At 39.8% G+C, this 14,533-nt stretch overlaps 1 protein-coding gene across 7 annotated transcripts in view; it reads left to right on the top strand.

The window, feature by feature from the left end:
- The window catches only part of CEP120 (centrosomal protein 120), a 119,258-nt gene that overhangs the window by 29,171 nt on the left and 75,554 nt on the right, over positions 1-14,533 (top strand). For 4 of the 7 annotated variants that reach the window (XM_035697284.2, XM_035697289.2, XM_025433056.3 and 1 more), the window contains one exon: positions 11,718-11,835. The exons of the other annotated variants lie outside the window; for them this stretch is intronic. In XM_035697284.2, coding sequence (XP_035553177.1) covers positions 11,833-11,835 — 3 coding nt within the window. In that variant the 5' untranslated portion in view covers positions 11,718-11,832. Of the gene's footprint in view, positions 1-11,717; positions 11,836-14,533 lie in introns of those variants that run through there. 7 annotated transcript variants of the gene reach the window in all.

Below are 14,533 nucleotides of genomic sequence, written 5' to 3'. Positions count from 1 at the left end.
ATCTTGCTCTGTTTCCACCCCTTTCAGTGGAAAGAATGAGCCCTTCACTCAATGGTATGGCTTTGACACAAAACGCATTCAAAGAAAGATCCTTGAAAGGCATAGAAGATCATTCACCTGGTCAAGCCACAAGTAATGCAAGATGAAAAAGAAAGTATGATTTTCTTCTTCCTTAACCCTTTTAGAGAAAAGGATGGGGAAGGGGGGCCCAACATTTATATAAAGTCAGAATAAATGCAATTTGTACGTGTGTACAAAATCCTGTCTTGTTCACATGGTCACTGCTGGTTTTATAAGGATATCATATTTCCTAATTATATTGAAAACTCCTTTTGGGCAGGGATTAACCTCATAAGTTTTTTGTATTCCCTCCTAACATATACAGCAAGTAATTGATTATAGATTGTTTTGCAAAACTTTGGGCAAATGAGCTAAAAGCATCTACAGTGGCATGACACAGTTTAGTTATAATGGCATTGTGCCTTGAAGAATATATTAGAAACTCCATCAAAGAATTCTACAAGGCAAGGTTTATTTCAAAATAAGTGAATAAACACACATTGAATATTTTTCAGAGTATAGTGAATCTCTGCTAAAAATAGGCCATTACATATTTTGTGTGTATCATGTATGTGTATGTGTGTGCACGTGTGTATGTGTGTGCACGTGTGTATGTGTGCTTTTCGTAGGATGGTAGAAAATCCATTTTAGTCCCAGAGATGATAAATAATCAAGAATATGAACATGACATTTTGTAACAGTTTGATTCCCGGGTACAAATACATGATGAAAAACCTTTATTTTTCCTGCAAAAACAACAAACAAAATGTCCAATTGACTGTCAGGATTTGTTCTTGCATGAAAGGCTGTCATTAGACCTATCTCTAAAGCTAAACTGGAACTTCCAGTTTTGTTAGTCTCCCTTTTTAAGTACAACCCTTTATATTCAGAGGACCCAAGAGTGTCTTATGTTCCTGAAATATACACCCACACGCCCACACTTGCTTTTAGATCACAGGCGATTCTAAGACATTTACTGCCTGCATTTCTTTTTGTGACAGAAGGGTTTTGTCTAAATACTTATATAAACCAGTTATAATCTGAAGTTTTTGTAATGATTTACATTATCATTATACTTTATGGACATTTAACAATGGATAAGGATGCAAAATTCTCCATTAAATACAAAATAATCTTTTTTTTGTTTTGTTTTTAAGACTCCATTCATTCATTCATGAGAGACACAGAAAGAGAGAGGCAGAGACACAGGCAGAGGGAGAAGCCGGCTCCACGCAGGGAGCCTGACGTGGGACTCGATCCCAGGTCTCCAACGCCCTGGGCCGAAGGCAGGCGCTAAACCGCTGAGCCACTGGGGCTGCCCAATACAAAATAATCTTAAAAACATTTAAAGGGGAGGAAGGGTAGAGGAAGGAGAAGCAGACTCCCTGCTGAGCAGGGAGCCTAACATGGGGCTCAGTCCTAGGACCTCGGGATCATGAGCAAAGCAGAAGGCAAATGCCTAGCCAACTGAGCCAGTCAGGTGCCCCAGGATTTCAAGATTTTTTTTTTTTTAAAATTTATTTATTTATTTATGATAGGCACACAGTGAGAGAGAGAGAGAGGCAGAGACACAGGCAGAGGGAGAAGCAGGCTCCATGCACCGGGAGCCCGACGTGGGATTCGATCCCGGGTCTCCAGGATCGCGCCCTGGGCCAAAGGCAGGCGCCAAACCGCTGCGCCACCCAGGGATCCCTCAAGATTTTTTTAAAAAATAAAAACCTACAAGACGTACGCACAAAAAAGTAAAGAAACCAATGATTTTTGTGATCTAGTTTTGCCTAAACACTCCATTCTCTGTCAATTAAACAAATAAATTTGGTTTTTCTGTTATCTTAGAATAATTATAATGATATTAATACTTATTAGGCATTTATGTGCCAGGTGCTGTGCTATCCTGATTCCTTAAAACGGCACCATGAAGTAGATATTGCTCTAGCCATTTTACAGATAAACTGTGACTTAAGATTCAGTAACTTGCACAAGGTCTCAGAGCTGCTTGAATGACCTGGCTGAGATGTTAATCTAGCTGCTCTCTTCTTTTACTTTATGCCCTTGGCTCTTATCGTTGCTTCAAAAACTACTAATTGAGTACAGACTGTGTGTCAATCACCCTGCTAGATTCTGAGGATAAAGTAGTCAACTAAAAAATTCCTGATCTTGGTGGGGATCAGCAGGAGGGACAAAAGAAATTATCTTGACAAATGGCTAACACAATCACTTGTGTGAAGTGTGGCAGCATAGGTATATATACTTCCTGGGGGTAGTACAAAATCTCTTTTAAACTTCATCCCACTTGGAAGATGTATTAGTGTGTGAGGGCTGCCAGAACAAAGTACCACAGACTAGGAGGCTCGAACAACAGTTTATTTTCTCGCTGACCTGGAGGTTGGAGGGTCAAGACCAAGGTGTTGGCATGGTTGGTTTCTCCTGAGGTCTCTTTTCTGGGTGATAAGTGTCTGTTGTCTCTCTGGGCCTTCACATGGTCTTCCATGTACATGTGTCTTAATGTGTGTCTTCATTTTCTCTTCTTATAAGGACACCAGTTATATTGGACTAGGGCCCACCATAAAGTCCTCATTTTCATTTATTTTCCTCTTTATAAGCCCTGTCTCCAAATGCGGTCACATTCTGAGATACTGGAAGTTGGGGCTTCAATATGTGAATTTGGGGGGTAGGTAGGGCAAAAGCAAATTACAGGTAGTAACAGGAGCGTTTACAAGATATGAGAGCATTTTCTATCCGATCGATCTTTTAGTTATGGACTATACAGGGTTTTACATAAGTCCTCAATTCCTAGTACCCGGTAAGGTTGGCCTACAAGTGGCATTGGAATATTCTCTCTACCCCCTTTACAGAGGACAGCCACTAGCACAGTATTTTCTAGAGAGGCGTGTACACCACTGACGGGAAGCTAGCTGGTATTTTTTTTTTTTTTTTTTTTTTAATGATAGTCACAGAGAGAGAGAGAGAGAGAGGCAGAGACACAGGCAGAGGGAGAAGCAGGCTCCATGCACCGGGAGCCCGATGTGGGATTCGATCCCGGGTCTCCAGGATTGCGCCCTGGGCCAAAGGCAGGCGCCAAACCGCTGCGCCACCCAGGGATCCCCTAGCTGGTATAAATAACATTGAATCACATAGTGAAGTGAAAGTGACTGAATTCCTTTGCAGTTCTGAGGAAGTCATCTGGCAGTCTGAGTTTGTTTGTAATGTTTTTTTTTTTTTTTGTAATGTTTTTAACACTTGTTAATTCCAATTTACTCGTTGTGTCTGTCCGCCCCCCCCCCCCCCTTTCCTAAACAAACAAGGCCTCAGGCTCAAGACCCTTTGACAAACAACAGCACCCATCCCTAACTAAATACTATTTTTGGTGGGTGATAGTTGTCATAGAATTCATGAGGTCACCTACCATTCCGTTTGTGGCAATTCTGTTTTCCCATTAAATTCATGATTTTTTTTTTTTTTTGTACTCAACATAAAGTATTTGAGTTCCAACAAAGTGACTTGTTTAAAGAAACATTAATGAGCGTGCTCATGATAAGTACATATGGAAAGATCATGAAGGCTGTTTCCAAAGGATCAGAAGTCTTAGAGATGCTGCTCTAACATGTAAGAGAAGCAGAAATATTCTCAGTCTTCAGTATTTGAATTGTCCACGAAGGGATGCTCCTTACAGCAATGGTACTTCTAGATTCAACATGAACCACCACTGTCAGTATTGTGGTCAATGCTCATTTCCAGGGCCCTGCTCCCATCCTCAGAGTGATGGAGACAGTGGACCACAGCTGTCTTCCCCATCTGTTCTCCTGAAAACTGCCACACTCGGGATCTAAACAAATTACTCCCTATGTCAGGGGTTCCACCTCTGGATCCTTTCCCTTTTACTTCATTTCCAGCGTTGATAATAAGTAAGGCCCTCATCTTGGTAAAGGAGCAGCAGATAACGGGAGTTTAGTGTAGGCACGGATAGACAAAGCAACATTTCTGGCTTGGATCCGAAAAATTCCAGGAAATCCAGCCTCTATTTGATTTATCGTTCTTTTTCAAGCTTGCCCTATCTCTTCACCACACCTTTGTTTTACAATTTATGGTTTCATTCCTCGCTTCTCTACTGGATTTCTGATTTAACAGTAATTTTAGGACTCTGCTCAAAAAGGAGCTTGATACATGTTTGGTTTGAGACCTTCTAGCTTTGTAAAATGTTTTATCTGCAAGAGTAAGATATTTTCCCTGATTGAGGCTGGTTAAATCTTATTTCTCTGATGGTTTTAGAATTATTAATCCATGGGAGAAATGTATTTTAAACAAACAGAACAGTTTACGAAAAGCATTTCTGGTAAAGTACTACTTTTTAAAAAGTACTGTATGTATGTGTGTGTGTGTGTGTGTATGATACATAAAAATTGATTCATATATAATTAGAAAACTATGCCATAATGTTATTAATGGTTCTTTAGCTGAAGGGATTATAAGAGTTTTTAATTTTGTTCTTTATACTTTTCTACATATTCTCAGTTTTCTATGTTGAATTTTTATTTTGTTTAAAATTATCAGGATATTATTAAGTTTAAAACAGACCTCATGTGAGAAAACAAACAAACAGTTCTATTCAAATGTTTCCAAGATGAGGCATCTACCATCTTAAAGGTAATGGCCACAGCTGGCCAGGGCTCTTGAAGAAACTTCTTTTGCCCTCTGCTGAGAAAGGGATGGAAATGCTATCGCTAGTGCTGAACCATTTTCTACCAAGAGACACAGTCTTAGGTGAGATACAGGGTCAATAAGACAAAACAAATTTGGCTCTTTCTTAGCACTAGGTTAGGTGAAATCTTTCTTTTTTTCCTCAAAGATGAAAAAAATAGTCATAGATCTCTCTAATGGCAGGATTTGTGAAGCTGAAAGAGCAAATGAAAAGAAGCAGGCACCAATATAGAATATCAATAACCAGATACATTATTTTATTTCCCTATGGGCCATTTATTTTGCCCTCCCCTATCATAACACTTTTCCATGGCAACGGTCTCAATCTTGTGAACCCCTATCATCCAACAGATCCAACATGGTTCCAAAGTGTATCTAATTTTTCATGGGAGAAGAAAGAGAGCCTCATGCAGATGCAAATCAGAATGAGGAGTGATTTTACTTGGATAAAATTGTTTCTGGTTGCTTCTGATACCCCCTTTCCCACTTTGAGAATTACTGCTCTATAATATTTTGTTGCCTTTTATTGGATATGTATTAGATCAAACCACCTATGAAAAAAGCTTTGCTATATTCTGCTAAACATTGTTAGCATTCTCCCTTTGCCGTTCCTTACTGTGCCCTTTCTGTTGTCTCTCCAAAACCCACGTGCTGCAGGGAAAGGTGACTTCATCTCCAGCCTCAGAGCGAGGCCTGGTTGGTTTAAAGGTCATCTCAAACCCTTGCCAACAGTCACTGATTTAGAAATAGGGCCTAGGCAAGTCAGCTATGGCATTCCCCCAGCGATGGGATTGTTCAGGATTGAGCAGTGGCCAAGATGAGCCAAAGGACTTTAGCTGATTGCAAAGAGATTTCCTTACTGATAGGAGAAAACCCCCAGAAGAGATAAGTTCTTTCTCTGAAAGCCACTTTGTGTTGTTGTGAAGTACCAGATGGTTTCAGGCTCTCCACAGTGAAGGAAGCAGACATGAAAATGAAACAATTCGAATTGAAGAGCTCAAATGAGGAACTCTCAGGCACTACACCAACTCTGACATCCCTCCTGCTCCTAAAGCACCACTTGCAACCCTACCCTTACCCTGTACCCAGTTGGGCTAAAGTTCTCTATTTCTTGCAGCTGAAAGCATACAATACTGATAAAATGTATGTAATATTGAAGAATTCCTCAAAGTATAGCTTTATGATTGTAGAATGAAGTGAGTTTCAATTTATAGATTTGAATGAATAGGGCAAGAAAAATTGCTTTAGTCTTTATCGATTTAAGTTAATCCCCTTAAATAGCATCTTAAATATTAATCTAAAAGTTTCCATTAAATACAGCATAATAATATGGTTCGTTATAAGAGATGAGAGCTTTTAGCAATCACATAATGCCAATGATCGTGAAGCTAATCTCAATAATAGGATTTGTGCTCAAACTGTTTTACCTGTAATATCCTTGAGATATAATCTTACAGTATCGGTGCTGATAAGTGATTAAGATGCATTTCTTTGTGAATAATTCATGTATCAGATCATAAAATTGAAGAATTACATTGAAGAGGGATTTCAATAACTATCGTATCACAAAAATAATTCTTGTTTTTTTAAAAGTGATGCCTTTTCTGATCATCCTTTAAGTTTATTGAAAAAATTTTATTTTTTTAAAGGTTTTGTTTATCTATTCATGAGAGACACATAGAGAGAGGCATAGACACAGGCAGAGGGAGAAGCAGGCTCCCTGCTTCCTGCGGGGAGCCTGATGAGGGACTTGATCCTGGTATCATGAGCTGAGCCGAAGGCAGACCCTCAACCACTGAGCCACTCAGGCATCCTGAAATACTTTAAAATGACAAATTAAAACTAGAAAAATAAAAGCAGGTTAACTTAAAAAAAAAAAAAAACAGACTCACCTTTCCCCTCTTTGGTGAAATCATTTCATATTTTGCTCACACAAGTGTCTAAGAAATCAGTACCTTTAAGCAGATGGGAAGGAGAGTGATTTAAATAAAAAAGATAGAAAAGAAAAAAACCCAGATGCCAGACCATCTATCTACAGGATTCTTTTCTAGAGGAAATGTAATTACAATGAAAGTCTATGTGTTCGAAGATTGATTAGGTGCCAAAATAGTTGTGGAAATGCTGTGCTCCATTTCAATAGGAAATCTTCTGCCCTTCAGAGATGCTTATTTTGAGGTTTCCATTTCTTTTCTTCATTAAACTCAGCAGTATCTATGTTGCCAACTATAGATGCACAGGCACTTTGGCATCCATCCTCCATTATTTACTTATATTTAATTTGCTAGGTTTGTACATTCCTACACATCATAATAGCATGTAGCCAAGCCACAAAGAAAATAAAGTATTCAGGCTAGCTGAATATTTAAATTGATTTCTAGATTTAAATTGATTTCTATTTTGCTGATGTGAGAAAGTAGGGAAAAGAAATAATGATGCTGAGAGAGAAAGCTCTTAAATTAAGGGGAAATGTATTAAATTAACTCTATTTTTTTTTTGTTTGTTTGTGTGTGGAGGTTTATGTTTGAGATTTTAAAATGGAAAGCCGTATCCGATGAGTTCCAAGCAGCTAGCATGAGCCTATTTGGGGGTTCTGTTTCCAAAAATCTAAAAACGTTGTAATACAGATACAGTTTCTTTTGGGGGTAGAACCTGTAAACTATCTCAATAAGTGAAATTTTAACCAATGTGAATAACCTATCTGGATATGTTATTATCTTTGGATAGAGCCAATGTTGATCTGAGAGGAGTGGGAGACAAAATTGTATAGAATGATTTTGTCTTATTACCAGTATCAGATTGAAGTATGCTGTTTCTAAATGGATTTGAAGTTAATGAATCCGAGGAGCTGCTATGAGGTTCTACTTGTTCATATCAAAATGATAACATTAGGCACCCATACTCTTGAGAATTGGGCTGGGTCGAGAGAAAGCTAATTGACCTAAGCAGAAATGCTTTAGGGAATGGAAAAGGAGGAAAGAAACCCCACCATGTGTGTAAGATGAGCACTCCCTAGGCTCTAGTCTCAGAAGTGGTTAACTATTTAGATAGAATGATAATTGGGTCCAATGCAATGATTTATTATACCAGTTAACGCTTTTTAAATGGAAGGAAAGTAGAATATCTGATCACTTTTCCTAAAACTTAAAAGCTTTCTTTAATTAAAAAATAAATCACCAGTGGGTTTAACGGAACCTAGATATATGATAAATTTATTCAAGCCCTCTGATGAAGTTCAGTGGAAAATTTTCCAAGATAGACAGTGATGTGTATTTGGATATTTGAAATTTAAAGAAACCCCTGGGAATCTGATGGTGCCTATACTTCTATTTTGGTCCAATTACAAAATAGGAGAAAGTCCTTGAAAACTTTTGATATCTACATTTAAAACATTGAAATTTAAGAGTTTGACAAAGGTAGAAAGTCGCTGGCCAAATCTAAAGAAAATCACATAGTGTTTTGTTTTGATGAAATGAATATTCCAAGAAAATGTTTAATATTTTTATATTTTTATAATAGAGGATATCAGTCAAATATATCATGTGAGGCTAGGTTTAGAATCCATCTACTGGCTAAAATCCATCATAGTTTTGTCCATTTGTGCAACAAATATTTATTGAATGCCTATTGTGTGCCAAGTACCATTCTAGACACTGGGGATAGGGAGTTGAACAAACAAGATCCTTGTTTCATGGAGATTAATAGATTGAACTTCAACTGCACTTGTGCTATTAACATAACGAGTTGTTAATTTAAGCAAATTTAGGACACAATGTACCAAATGGTGTTAAAATTCCCAAGAAGAAAATAATAATGAACAAATAATACAATGGAGTAGATATCACTTTGGGGTATTCCTATTCCTTGATGGAGATCACAGAAACTGGTTTGTTAGTAAACATTGGATGGTGAGCAGAACTGTAACATCCCTTATCTTGCTGTGATGCAAATGTTCTCTAAGTAAGAATCACTAGAAATGGCTGATGAATACATACTTTTGCAAACATATTTCGAAGATACTTCTCATTGCATCTCTGAGCATTGGTTTAAATTCTGCAAAAATCTAAATTTTAAGACTATTTCTTTCTTTGTTATTGTAAGTATCTTTCTCACTCCCTAATGAAGCAATTCTCTTGGTTTATCAGATTTCTGTGGCACTACCAGTGAGAATACCAATGAAACATACAGGTTTCATATTTTACTTCTCTTTTTTCCTTTTCTTTCCTTCAATTTTTCCTCTGTCTCTTCTTGATCCTTGCACGATAATCATACTTTTCAAGGTTAATTCACTCCCTCTTGTCCCTGACATCCCTGTAAAATTATCTGCTCAGAGAACATCTTAACCTTCATGTTTTCCCCAAAGTATCACCATAAATCTTTCTTTTCTTCTCTAGTCCAAAAAAATCACTTCTCGTTTTGTTAGAAAGTTTCTGAAATCAGATAGACTGTGAAGTGTTTCCTAATGCATCAAAGAACGGATGGTATGATCTGAGCAAGGCAGTCTCGTAGCTACATTTTTTAACTTGCACCAATTCATTTGAATTCACCTGTGTCTTCTACACCTATAGAACTTAGATCTCTATTACTATCCCTCACTGGGGCAGATAATTCTAATATCATTGTAAATTTGGCTTCATTTATTTAATAAGAATTTCTTGAGCCTCTGCTACAAATTTACTCAAACAGTCTTCCAGGCACAAGGAGTATAGTAATCAACAAAATAGACATGTTCTCTAACTTACTGGAATTTGCTATTCTTGATTTTGGGGAGATTACATATTTCTGGCTAGTGTTAGGATAATCTAGTCAATGTTGATGTTGCAGATTTTGAGCTAAACGTTAAAAAAAATCACTACTTCTTATCTTGTAATGAACTCCTATCTGGAACATTAGTCATTTTATGATCAAAGAGCAATTCACATTTGTAATAATTTATAGGGTACACTAACATTCTGTTACCATGCTCACCACTCGACAAACCTAAGAGTGCCTCACAGCTAAGTATCCAACCATTTAACTGCAGTAATTGGAATAGTCAAGTCAGCTTTCCTGAGAACTTCATTCATCATATTGAAATAACGACTTCAGTATGTAATTGGGAAAATAGATTTAATCTCCAAACCCTGGAGTGCTATGTGAAACTAGGACATTCCTTCCCCCTAGATATTCTTTCTCCCTTTCACTACTGTGAATAGTCAAGTAAATCTGTCTGAAGAATATAAGTGATGAGTTACCAAATGACCCTGTAGCTGGAGAGAATGGCTGACATTGATGGGGTTTAGGTGGAGTCAAGGCTGAAGATGTAGTCCAAACCAAATTTCTTTGAAGTATTGTTTTCTCTTTTAAAGTCATGCAAAAACGTCTATTGTGGGACACCCTGGTGGCTCAATGGTTGAGGTCTGCCTTCTGCTCAGCTCAGTGCGTGATCTTCGTGATCCCAGGGATTCCAGGATTGAGTCTCACATCAGGATCCCCATGGGAAGCCTGCTCTTCTCCCTCTGCTTGTGTCTCTGCCTCTCTCTCTCTGGGTCTCTCGTGAATAAATAAATACAATCTTTAAAAAAAACCTCAATACATCTATTGTATCCATAAAGCTTCATGTTTTAGTTCTTTTTTAAAAAGATTTTATTTATTCGAGAGAGAGAGATTGAGAGAGGGGCAGAGACGCAGGCAGAGGGAGAAGCAGGCTCCATGCAGGGAGCCGGACATGGGACTCGATCCAGGGACTCCAGGATCACGCCCTGGGCCGAAGGCAGGTGCTAAACCGCTGAGCCACCCAGGGATCCCTAGGTTTTAATTTCTTTCCGTCAACTAACATAGGGCAGGAGTTTCTACTCTAGTTTCCTAGCCCAGCCCCATAGGCTCAGGTCATGTGTGGAACCCAGTTTGAAATCACTAGCTTAACACAAGCTGTGAGAAGACCTTGCCTCTCACTACCATCCAGTTGTTCCAGTTATCCAACTTTACTTTTTCTGATGTGTTAAAAAGTAATGAAATCCCTGCTTTTCGGTCCACAGTGTTGTTGGGAAGATTGGAAGACTTGATTAGATATTATTATTTAAAAAATTTTTATTAGTAGTATTAAATACTTGGTTTAACAACCTGTACTTGGGTCTGGGCCAAGGTACAAATATAAAATGGTTCCATTTTTCTCTAGTTACTGCTTCTAACTAGCTTCCATTGAGTCTCTTTTTCCCATCCCTTAATGACAACTTGATCAGAAGTTTCTGATCACTCCCAGGTTATTAAAATAACAGTTCAGTTCAATTTATCTGTTTGAAATCTCATCTCATATCTGTTTGAAATCTCATTTCTTCCCATTTTCCCTGTTCAGCCAAGTTTCTACCCAGGGGATTTGAGTGGGGAAAGAAATGGGATCCATTTTTTTCATCCTCTCTCCTCCCTTTCTTTTGACACCCTTACTCCTCCAGAGAATTGGGATCCAAGATGGAGACTGGCTGTAAATATTCCTGACTTAGCAGATGCATCTGTGCTCCTGTCTGGTCTGTTGCCCTTTCTCTGTTCAAGATCTGTCAGTCTCTGATGCTTTGAGAGTGGCTCTCAGCTAAATGCTGTTTCTCCTGGGACATATATTTGAATCATATCTAGGGATAATGTTGGTGGGGGTAGCATGGGGGGCTTCCCAACGGAATGCATGGTGTTCTAAAAGACCTGCCTAACTCAGTCGTGTTTGATTTTTCCTCCTCAATTGCTTCTGGAAGCAGATCAGTTCCCATCTTGAAGTCTACCACATAGCTTCTCAAGGCTGTGGCCTCCTCACCTGGTGACCTGCCTTCTTGGACATCAGAATGGCTCAATGGAAGTGATCTATCCCCATATTCTTTTCATTCATGAGAATCTCAAACATTTTTGTCACAACAAAATATGATGCAGGCTGCTAATCTCTCTCTCATACACACACACATACTTACAGCCTTTTTTTTTCTCTCTCTTTACTTAAGTATCTACAGTGGACTGCTGATGAGCAAACCTCATCACCTCTGTGAGAGATTCCTGTTGACTCACTCCTTTTTACTTGGCCTGGGCTGAGGAGAGAGAGCCTTTTGACCCTCTACAATGGTAAGGCTGTCAGGCTTATCACTAACCAGTCCTCGGCCTGTCATGTTTGAACATAGTGGTAGGTGGCTGCTCAGCTGATGGTCATGCTGAACCACTGTGGTTATCTCCTCAAAACCCAGGAGAAGCATCCAGGCCTTAATTATCTTGGGTGCTCTTCAGAATGAAGGAGACATGATACTGCTTTATCATCCTTTGAGTCATGGGTGACAACTCCAAGGCAACAAAGCCCCCATTCAACATCCTGTTACCTGTTACACTTGATAGAATCTGCCTGGAAATGTACATATTTTTGCAAATGAAAAGTTTTATGTTGGCAGCAAAAACACACACAATCATTTAGGAAGGACAGTTTAGTGATTTATGCAACTGCCAAGGGATATCAGCTTTGTTATACCACTTGTAAAATGATATGACTAAGCACGCTAGCTTCTGGCTGTCGGGGATGCTTGTGTTATCACTCAGAGATGTGGGTGAGGAGTGGAGGGAGCCTTCTGTCTTCTCTGAATCCAGGCCATATGTTTAGAGCCTTTCTTGGAATTCAATTGGTTGGGGGCAAGGGGAGTGATGAGTAATTATTGTCTGTTGTTATAATTTCTGGTTGTTAATGGTGGCTGTAACACAGAAAGGCAGGAGATAGTTTCATACCCTTCAGGTGTACTTGCAGTATCATCATTAACCAGAACCCTTGTGCCAGAGATGTCTTATAGTATAAAAGACTGTGTTACTGTTTGGTGGGGTCAGACTTCTGTGGGCCCAAACACCCAGAAGCCTGGGAAATTTCTCTTCCAGACAGCTGAGTAGGCTGGTACCACTTCTTCCTCCACCATGGGCTTCAGTGCTTCAAAAGGAAGCTTTTTAGAGGGGGAAGAAATTGACACACATGAGACATTGCATAAGAGGTGAATCAAAGTTCTGAGGTGTCATATGTTGTCTAAATGACGCAGTGTTACAGTGGTAGGGCTTTCATTCTCAGCACATACCATCCGTTCTTTTACCCCTAAAATGAAGCCCTCTCAGCGTCTGGGTGGCTCAGTCAGCTAAGTGTCCGAATCTTGATCTCAGGTCAGGTCTTGATCTCAGGGTTGTGAGTCTGGGCCCTGTGTTGGGCTCCATGCTGGGCATGCAGTCTACTTAAAAAATAAATAAAATGAAGTCCTTTTATTTAAAAAAAATTTTTTTTTAAGATTTTATTTATTTATCCATGAGAGACACAGAGAGAGGGGCAGAAACACAGGCAGAGGGAGAAGCAGGCTCCATGCAGGGAGCCTGACGTGGGACTTGATCCTGGGTCCCCAGGATCATGCCCTGAGCCGAAGGCGGCGCTAAACTGCTGAGCCACCCTGGCTGCCCCAAAATGAAGTCATTTTAAAAGTCGGCTGCCTGTAGTGTGCAGGAACTCTACCAGTGGCCTCGTCCTTCCAAAGCAAACCTGAGCAGCACTTTGAATTGGCCTACAGCCCATTAGCACAGTTGCAGAAGTATCTTTAGCTCTGTCTGTTCTCTACAGAGGAGGAGGTGTTCTCCCACTCTCTGCTCTGTACCTTGCCTCAGGGAGAGAGCAACTGTGCCCCATACTGTGACTGGGTGCTTCGAAGCCCATTCCAGCCTAAAGTGAACCCCATGAGGCTTACTCCACAGAGGAGGGAGAGCAAGAAATGTTGCTTATCTTCAGATTCTTAAATTTGACCACAAACTCCTCTTGCCAGGCAGAAATTCAATCTCACTCACCCTGAGGTTCCCCATTGCACACACAAAATGTACAAAGCTGTCTGGGTTTGTACATCGAAAAAATGTCTGGGGAGGATTTTCGAGATTTGGCCCTTCCTGGTCACTGATAAGTTAGCCATTATCCAAGCCTCCAGAGTCTTCTTGATCTCTAGTGAGTTTGCTGATTCTGTGTCAAATTATGGGCATGAGAACATGTGCTGAGGATCATAAATGAGGGCCTACAGTCTCCCTGCCCTGGGGATCTCACAGCACTAGTTCCTGTTTCTGCCCTTCCTGAAGGTTCTGCCGGGAAGTAGAATGTGGGTCCCCAAGATCATTGCCTTTCAGTCTTCTTCCCACTTGGAGGTAATCTCTTCTTTCCTGACTCCTGTCCTTTCTCTGCTCTTCTGGGATGCCTATTAGAATCACCTTCCTCAATTTAGGCCAGAGGTAGCCAGAGTGTGGTTGGAAGAAGTTTTGATTGCCTAGGGTAGTGTTGTTGCTGTGTTTTTTTTTTGTTTTTTTGTTTTGTTTTTTGGCGTAAATTAGTAATCAGCATTTTTTTAAAGTATTTTATTTATTTGAGATAGAGAACAAGTGGTGGGGAGGGGCAAAGAAAGAGGGAGAGAGAGAGAGAGAGTGAGAGAGAGAGAGAAAGAGAGATAAGCAGAATCCCTGCTGAGCAGGGAGCCTGATGTGGGGCTTGATCCCAGAACCCTGAGATCATGACCTGAGTCAAAGGCAGATGCTTAATGGATTGAGCCACCCAGGGGCCCCAGTAACCAGCATTTAAAAATCACATGAGTGGAGGAGGTCAAGATGGTGGTGGCGGAGGAGACCTTAGTTTTGTCTGGTCCCAGGAATTTAGCTAGATGGCTATTAAGTCATTCTAAACACCAGTGAACTCAATCCAGAGAGCTAAGGAAAGAATAGCTGCAACTCTACAAATAGAAAAGCTACCACTTTCTGCAAGTTAAGAGGCAATCTAGGG

This window comes from Canis lupus, chromosome 11 (genome assembly GCF_003254725.2).
Source record: "Canis lupus dingo isolate Sandy chromosome 11, ASM325472v2, whole genome shotgun sequence".
Lineage (NCBI taxonomy): Eukaryota > Metazoa > Chordata > Mammalia > Carnivora > Canidae > Canis > Canis lupus.
This window is presented reverse-complemented; position numbering and strand designations above follow the sequence as displayed.